This window comes from Neovison vison, chromosome 11 (genome assembly GCF_020171115.1).
Source record: "Neovison vison isolate M4711 chromosome 11, ASM_NN_V1, whole genome shotgun sequence".
NCBI lineage: Eukaryota > Metazoa > Chordata > Mammalia > Carnivora > Mustelidae > Neogale > Neogale vison.
In genome coordinates this window covers 118,778,253-118,787,231 of record NC_058101.1, presented here as the reverse complement: position 1 = coordinate 118,787,231, position 8,979 = coordinate 118,778,253, and the positions used below count along the sequence as shown (strand labels likewise).

Genomic DNA, 8,979 nt, shown 5'->3' with positions numbered 1-8,979 from the left:
CCCGGGGACGTCCGCTCAGCCCTGCCCACCCATCCCGTCGTCCGCCAGCACCCTGCGTCCTCTGGCAGCCTTCCAAGCCCTTCGTGACCCGTCCGAGTTTCCCTTACTTTTCCTTCTCTATCCCGCCCCCGAACCAGAGCGACGGTTTCGTTTCTTCCCGGCGCTGCGGGCTCCGCCCCCAAACAGCAAGTTTCGAGTCCGGCGTCTGAGCGGGGGCGGAGCAGGCGAGGCTGCGGTTGCTCGACGCCACTGCGCTGTCCGCTAGCTTCGGCTGCGCACCGCAACGCCGCGGACGGTTTTCTCGCCGGCTCCGTCTCCTCCGAGACCCGGAGAGCAGACGCGCGCCGTGGAGCCCGGGAAAGCCGCGATGGAGCAGAGGCCGCGAAGGAGGGCTCGCGGCGGCGTGCGCCCCGTTCCCGGGCCGGACCCGCCGTCGCGACCCCCAGCGCCGCGGCGCTCCTCCGAGCCGCCGGGTACTCAGCTCTGGCTCTTCCCCAGCGCCGCCGGCCTCCGCAGAGCGCTGCCCCAAAGGACCGAGGCGACGCGACAGATGTGCTGCACGCGCGGGCGCCTCGTGGTGTTGGAGCGCGGAGGGGCCGGCGTCGAGGTTCACCAGCTGGCGGCGGGGAGCGACGGCGCCAAGAAGCCGAGTGAGTGGGCGGGCCGGTGCCCCCAGGGCCCTTCTGTCTCGGGCTGGGTGTGTGAGGGTGGGCGGCCGGGGGGCCCCCGGAGCAGCGCTGGCGGAGCTGCCCGAGGGTGGGTGTGGCGGGCCTTCTCTAAACGCGAAGGGAAACCCCGAAGGGGACCCGACGCTGCGCGGTCACCGGTGGCCTCAGAAACGCGCCGGGCCGGGTGACTTTTGAATTTCGCGCGTGCGAGTGTCTTATCCGCTTTCCCGTTTGGCGCCGAGTTTGCAGGACGGTGGCGAGGGCGGGGTCGCGCGGGCGGGGTCGCGCGCTCTGCAAGTCGCCCGCGCGGACGGAGAGCGCGTGCACGCTGCATCTTCGCGGCCAGTCCTCCACTAACCTTGGTTTCTGTCGAAGTTTGCTTTTCGCTCGCTCCTGTGGAGAACACAGCGGCTCCGATTTTGTGAGCCTTTGGAGAAGATAGTTTTATTGTTCTCAATGACAATATCATATATATGCAGACGATTTAAAGAACGCCTACAGTTGCCCTTGGCCGAGGTGGTAGTAATCTCCGTCGATGAGATCAGGAACTGTGGTTCCGTTTTTAATGGTGGAGGAAAGCGAAGGGCCACATTCTTAATCTTGGAAATTTCGCCCGTCCGTTGAGTGAAGAAAGTCGAGCATCTCTTCCTTTTTCTGTTGATCATTTGCATTCCTTTTTTGGTGAACTGCTTGTTCATATCTTAAACTGGCTTTTAAAAAATTGGAGTTGTTAATCTTTTTATTTGTTTGAAGCGTTATTTGAATATTGAGTATGAATAGCATAGACGTTGTGATGTTTTAGTTGCTGTTATTTTATAGTCTTCCTTCATCGATCTTTTCTGTTAAGACTTAAGGATTTTGTGTTACACAGCTATCCATACTCAGGTTTGTTGTTGTTTTTTTAATGTACCCATTTTTATAGCAATTTTAAGCTTTTACCTTTTTTTTTCCTAAAGATTTTATTTATTTATTTGACAGAGAGAAATCACAAGTAGATGGAGAGTCAGGCAGAGAGAGAGAGAGGGAAGCAGGCTCCCTGCTGAGCAGAGAGCCCGATGCGGGACTCGATCCCAGGACCCTGAGATCATGACCTGAGCCGAAGGCAGCGGCTTAACCCACTGAGCCACCCAGGCGCCCCCCCCTTTTTTTTTTTTAAGATTTTGTTTATTTATTTGACCGAGAGAGATCACAAGTAGGCAGAGAGGCAGGCAGAGAGAGAGGGGGAAGCAGGCTCCCCGCTGAGCAGAGAACCTGATTCGGGGCTCTATTAGAGGACCCTGAGATCATGATCTGAGCCAAGGCAGAAGCTTAACCCACTGAGACACCCAGGCACCCCAGCTTTTACTTATTTTTTGAAGTAGGCTCGGTGGAGCCCAACGGGAGGCTTGAACTCATAACCCTGAGATCAAGACCTGAGTTGAAATCAAGGGGTCTGTGTGGGGTTTAACCAACTGAGCCACCCAGGCTCTCCTTAACGCTTTTATTTATTTTATTTATTTTTCATTTTTTTAAAAGATTTTATTTATTTATTTGACAGAGATCACAAGTAGGCAGAGAAGCAGGCAGATAGAGAGAGGAGGAAGCAGGCTCCCTGCTAAGCAGAGAGCCCAATGCGGGTCTGGATCCCGGGGCCCTGGGATCATGACCTGAGCCCAAGGCAGAGGCTTTAACCCACTGAGCCACCCAGGCGCCCCTAACGCTTTAATTTTTAAAGTTAAAATTTGAGATGCACTTGAAAATCATTTTGATTTTAGGATGTAGGGGAATTTAGATTTATTTGTTTCTCCAAATGGTTAGTCTGATGTCTCTTTACCTTTTCTGAGTAACCTTTTCCTCCCTGGTCCTTGAGTAACTTTTTTTTTCAACTGATTGGAAATGCTGATCTCTGAAAAATATTAGCCTTTTCAACCATTTCTTCTTTATTACCATACTGTTTTGTTCTCATAGCATTTCTAATAAGAAGGTTTGTGCTTTGAGATTTTTACATGAATAAGTCCAGTTTGGTTAGAACTGAAAAGTAAAACAAATCCCCACATCCAATTTTTGTGAACAAATTAAATGAGATAAGAGTAAATGGTAACTGCAGACACTTTTAAAATCTCTTAACTTTTAGGAAGGGCTAAATATGCAGTAATACCTAAAACTTCTTTTAACAGCATGTCTCCTTAAAAATTAGTCCTCAGGGGCACGTGGGTAACTCAGTGGTTAAGCGTCTGCCTTCAGCTCAAGTCTTGATCTGGGATGGAGGCCAGCATCAAGTTCCCTGTTCAGCGCGAAGCCTGCGAAGCCTGCATCTTCCTCTGGCACTCCCTCTGCTGGTGATCCCTCTCTCGCTGTGTCTTTCTCTGTCAAATAAATAAAATCTTTAAAAAAAAATTAGTCCTCAACCACAGTTCTTCCTTTTAAAATTATAGAACTTGGGGGTGCTTGGGTGACTCTGATGGTTGAGCGTCTGCCTTTGGCTCAGGTCCTGGGATCCATCCAGAGTCTGCAGGTCCTGGGATCCATCCAGCCCCACATCAGGCTCCTGGCTGGCTCAGTACGTAGCCTGCTTCTCCCTCTCCCCGTGCCTCCCCAGTGGTTTCTCTCTCTCAAATGAATAAATAAAAAAAAATATTAAAAAACAAAGCAAAATATAGAACTTGGCTCCTATATGGAGCAATTAGGAGAATTTTATTATTTGTTTTGTATTTGGAAAGAGTTTATCTCAAAATACACAATATATTTTCTTCTAAAACAAGTTAGTGCCATCCAGATACTGTTATATTTTCTTATAGACTTTTTCATTTCTGTCTCTTCAAATTTAATTTCTCTATCTCAAACTATTAAACAGGAATCTAAAAGCAAATATTTTAACTGGTTATTTAAAAACTATATTGAATTTTTAAAAAATTTTTTATATGAAGGAGAGACAGGAGTAAAGGGAAAGAAGGAAATGTAATCAGGCTCCATGCTCCTCCATCTCACAACCATGAGATCATGTATGACCTGAGCTGAACTCAAGAGAGATGCTTAGCTGACTGAGCCACCCTGCTGCCTCAAAACTATATTCAATTTAAAACAAAGAATAAATCAGTGCCTTCCCAATTTGGAAAAAAAAAAATCCATGGTTAAAACAATAGTCATTCCTAATTTGTCTGGTTTTGTTCTTGAATTTTTCTTTAAGGAGAAAAAGCCAAAGGTTGTCTAGTTGAAATTTTTTTTCAAGTGTTTTAAGCGTATTTTAATGAAATAAATAATAATAGGTGGTAATAACCTGACTGGTGATGGTTCCTGATTGGGTTTGCTCTGCAGAATGCATTAAGTTAGGGAAAAAAATGAAGATACATTCTGTGGACCAAGGAGCAGAGCATATGCTGATTCTATCCTCAGATGGAAAACCATTTGAATACAACTATAGCATAGAACATGCAAGGTAAGGGAACTTTTTTCTTTTATTAAAAATTACTTAAAATTTGTTCAAATGGCAATCAATTTTTGTAGGAAAACATTACTTTATATGAACCTTGTCTCCTGCTTTTACATAGTGGCTCTTAAGTAAACAATTCTGAAATGATCAGTGAATTCCATCAGTGAGATACAACCAAGTTATGTCCATAGACATCGTATGTTGCTTTGACATTTAAAAGAAATGATTGTTGGTCTGCCTCACCCCAAATTGGACTTGCACATTCGTTGATTCATTTATCCCTCATAATAGTCCTATGAGTTAGATTATCAGAAATAAAAGTTTTCAGTGCAGGAGAAAAATACATTATCATGGAATGATTTGTGAGACTTTTTCTTAGTAGATCTTGTGACTTAGAACTTATTTTCATTTTGTATTATTCCTGTGTCTTACAATTATTGTTTGTAAGAGAGACTTGGGATCATTCTAATTATAATTATATAGTGCACATTATTTACCTTTTAAACCACCGACTAAAACACATGTAGTATTTTTTATAATTTTAGATGTACTAATGTAAAGTAATAAATTTAAATTTTTCCTTGAGCTTCGGTCCCTATGAAATACAGTTAATTATAACACTGATGTTGTGACTTCCATTACAGTGATTGACCTAAAATATATTTTCTCTCATCAGGTTTCAATGCATTTTACAAGAAAAAAGTATAATTCAGATCACATGTGGAGATTATCATTCTCTTGCACTTTCAAAAGGTACTTTCTGGACTGTTCTTTTTTAGAGGGAATAAATGCGTGTGTATGTAGAATGAGTAGAATGTATATGCTTCACTTTGTAACAGACAAGAATAATGGTTTTGAATTTGGTATAGTTCAGGGCACTTCTTTATTTTTTGTTTTTTTTTAAAGTAAGCTCTAGGCCCAACATGGGACTTGAACTCACAACCCTGAGATAGAGTCAATGAAGAGTCACATGCTCTACCAGCTGAGCCAGCCAGGCACTTGTTAGAAAGTAAGAGAATTTTTGGATGTGTAAAATCTTCAGGTTTCCATATTTACTGTTCCTACATTGTACTCTTCAAATGACAAAACTAAAACAATTTAGTAAGGAATTTGATACCCTTTGTTATTCAAGGACAACAGTTGATGGACTGGGAGTACAATGTATCACAAACAATGGAGCACTCGCCTGGGAGGATTTCCAGCAAGAATGAGAATTTTTATAGAGCCTTAGAAGTCACAGTGCAATATTAGGGCATGATTGGTTGGGGTTGTGTATGTAACCTTATTTGGAAAGAACAGGGAATGAGGAAATAAGTATACAGCCCAGAGTTGGCCTGGTGTTTGAGGATTGGCTTACTGGTTGGATATATGGTATTTCTGGCCAAGCAGAACATTTAGAGGGACATGTAAGTCAGTTTGCTGACATGGCACCCTGGATAGGAATGGCTCCATCTTGACCCTGGAGATTTATTTCAACAGTTCCGTGTTTTTATTTTTCAAATAGGAAACAATGAAAATATTTTGAATAATCAAAATCGTTCTGGAAACAGCACCAGGCTTGGGCTACCCTTTTCTAGAACCTTCCTACCTTTTCCAAGAACTTCTTCATCTCCCATGACAGGAACTTAGAATCTCTTGGGTCTGCTCTTGTGGCCAGTTTGCAGGCCTCTGATGTGCTCCCACATTACCATTTGAATTCAGGGATTCTCCCAGCCTTTAATATTTCTTACTTCTTATCAGACACCATAATGGTGGGAAGTTGAAACAGTGAATATAGATTACTTCCTAAAGAAACTTGACCCTGGAGGAATGATTATAACAGGATGGTGATAGATAGGAATTCAGGGTCAAGGAAAAAAAAAATTTAAATACCTAAGACAGATAAAAACAAACTAAAGGGAAGTAAATAATTCAGCTTTTGACCTGTGTTGAGGGCCCTGTTGAAGTTTGAGAGTATGAACTTGCATTGGAAAAAATTGGCCTGATTATTTGACTATCCTTTCATGAACACATTTTGTTTTGAGTATCTACCCGAGTTTGCTTCGGGTTTTTCTCTCAGACCTGGGAAGTTGAATGTAAGATACTGATAGTATAGTATGGATAACATACATAATGCCCGAAGTTAATGTCTCCTGTACTTCAAACTTAATAAGGCAGCATTTTGTTTCTTTATGTCAAGGTGGTGAGCTCTTTGCATGGGGACAGAATTTACATGGCCAGCTTGGAATTGGAAGACTATTTGCCTCAATCCCCACACCACAGGTTGTGGAGCACCTTTCAGGAGTCCCCTTGGTTCAGATTTCTGCTGGAAAAGCCCACAGCATGGCCTTATCCATGTCTGGAAACATTTACTCATGGGGAAGAAATGATTTGGGGCAACTAGGCCTGGGCCACACTGACGGTATGGAACTGTATTTTCAAGTTCATATTATCAAATATATTTCTTAGATGAGAGATGAATTTAACACAAGCCTCCCTGTCAAAAATGGTTCACATCTTCACTGTCATTGGTGCTTTTCTTCCTGGTTATCTCTGTCTTCAGGGCAGAAGCAATCTAGGAGACATGCGTAGTGGAAGTTGTTGCTGTGATTGAGATGTCTGTCAGGGTTGTGTAGGCTAAGTGAAAGAGCACTGCACTGATCAGAATACCTGGTCTCTGCTTCCCACTTTGCAGTTAACTAATGGCAGGGCCTGGATGAGTCAGTTAACTTTTTTCTAGGCCTCATTTTCTTTTTCTATAAAGTGATGCATTTGGATGAAATGACCTCCGAAGTGCCTTTGCACATAAATGTCTGTTACTACTCCATTTTAGAACAAAAGAATACCAATAATCTCTTTAGCAACTCACAGATTCTAATCTTAGTCTGTAAGGTATTAATTATATCTGTATATGCAGATAAGGGGAAAAAACCTGCTATTCCTGTTATTGAACAACATCCACAAAGCAGATGGCAAACTTTCTTATGATCCCGAATACGGTCTTGGAGTTTTCAGGTGTGGCAGACTGCTGCTTTATCAGTTGTTGTAATGCACCTGTTTTCCCCTGGGTTAGTGGTCATACATTGCATCTTTCCCTGATACGGCCCTCAGGAGAAACCATAGTCAGTGATGGAAAAATATTCAAAGGAGGGAAAGGAATAAAGAGCAGTTAAAACTGTTTTTGCTGAACCTCTAAGTGCTTTCACAGGGAACTTGTGAAAAGAAAGGAGAGGTAGTATAGGGCAGGAACACTGTAGTAGAGAATTTAAAAGAAAAAAAGAGAATCTTTATGTTCATTAAATTTTAGATGGAAATTGGAAATGCCAGATATGCTGCAATTGAAGTTAATCAAGTTAGGCTGACAGGAAGAGTGGGCTCTGGGAAGTGGCTTGACACTTTCACATACGGGTTCTCCTGTGTGTGGCCCTTTGACCACTGCCTCACCCCCAGTTTTAGGCCAGAATAAGTGTACCAACACTGTTGGCTTTCTTGTCAGAAGGTGTTAGGAACTGTGACCACCAGCTGAAAGACAGTGCAGGTATGTTCCTAGTAGCACGGAACTCCAGGGTGCAAATCCGCGTTCTCTTTTGATCACTTCAGCTTCTTTTTCTCGCATAGGTGAAGAATTTCCTTCCCTCGTTGAAGCACTGGACAGTCAGAAAGTTGAATTTCTTGCTTGTGGTGGCTCTCACACTGCCCTGCTCACAGAGGTGCGTGTATCCCTGTCTCTCCGATGGTAATTCTGGAAGAACTTTGTAGTGGGGAAAGCACAAAACACCGGGATTTGGGCACTTAGTATTTCCCTAGGAAGAAGGGTCACTTCTCACATGTAGGATTGTCCTCCTGATAATTTGGGGCTTTGCTTTGATGGTCTTATTTTTTTTTTTTTTGAAAGATTTCCTTAATTATTTTAGAGAGAGTGCACATGAGCAGGGTGGGGAGGGGCAGAGAGAGGGAGAAAAGCAGACTCCTGAGTGTAGGGCTCAGTGTAGGGCTAGATACCATGACCCTGAGCTGAAATCAAGAGTCAGATGCTGGGACACCTGGGTGGCTCAGTTGGTTAAGCAGCTGCCTTCGGCTCAGGTCATGATCCCAGCGTCCTGGGATCGAGTCCCACATCGGGCTCCTTGCTCTGCAGGGAGCCTGCTTCTCCCTCTGCCTCTGCCTGCCACTCTGTCTGCCTGTGCTTGCTCTCCCTCTCTCTCTCTCTCTCTCTGACAAATAAATAAAATCTTTAAAAAAAAAAAAAAAAAAAGAGTCAGATGCTTAACCGACTGAGCTACCCAGGCTCCCCTGAGTGAGGCATCAGTGAGGTATCAGTGAATAACCCTTTTGTTAATTATGCAGTGAATTCAGTAATATTTTATTATTAAGTAATATTACTGTTGTATTTTTCTAGAATCTGATACTTTTTTTTCTTTAGGATGGGCAGGTATTTACTTTTGGTGCTGGAAAACATGGGCAACTCGGTCACAATTCCACACAGAATGAGTTAAGACCCCGTTTGGTGACTGAGCTCACTGGAATTAGAGTGACCCAGGTAGCATGTGGAAGGTAAGTTGTCAAGTGTCTGTGAAGATTGGTGAGATCATTATGATAAATTTAGATAGGTAGTTTAATAAAACTTCGTCAGTTTTTTTTATTGAGACAAACATATCAAATATTTTCACATGGGTGAAGATGCTTAATTTATGTTATTAGATAATAATCTTTATTTAGCATATATATTTGTTTTCATTGTCTTTTTTTTTTTTTAGTATTTAAATAATCTCTAAACCCAATGTGGGGCTAGAACTCACGACTCTGAGATCAAGAGTTGCATACTTCTCAGACTGAGCCAGCCGGGCATGTCCTGCATTAATTTTTATTAATGAGAAAATTATTCACTTTCTGTTGCCCCTTTAGTGAAATATCTTTGTAACT

At 42.9% G+C, this 8,979-nt stretch overlaps 1 protein-coding gene across 1 annotated transcript in view; it reads left to right on the top strand.

Moving 5' to 3' along the window:
• Positions 1 to 287: 287 nt before the first annotated feature.
• HERC5 (HECT and RLD domain containing E3 ubiquitin protein ligase 5) overlaps positions 288 to 8,979 on the top strand; it is a 41,230-nt gene continuing 32,538 nt past the window's right edge. Inside the window, exons 1-6 of the mRNA XM_044224532.1 lie at positions 288 to 650; positions 3,963 to 4,083; positions 4,754 to 4,830; positions 6,257 to 6,478; positions 7,675 to 7,766; positions 8,480 to 8,610. Of these exons, the coding sequence (XP_044080467.1) occupies positions 368 to 650; positions 3,963 to 4,083; positions 4,754 to 4,830; positions 6,257 to 6,478; positions 7,675 to 7,766; positions 8,480 to 8,610 (926 nt within the window). The 5' untranslated portion in view covers positions 288 to 367. The remainder of the gene's footprint in view (positions 651 to 3,962; positions 4,084 to 4,753; positions 4,831 to 6,256; positions 6,479 to 7,674; positions 7,767 to 8,479; positions 8,611 to 8,979) is intronic.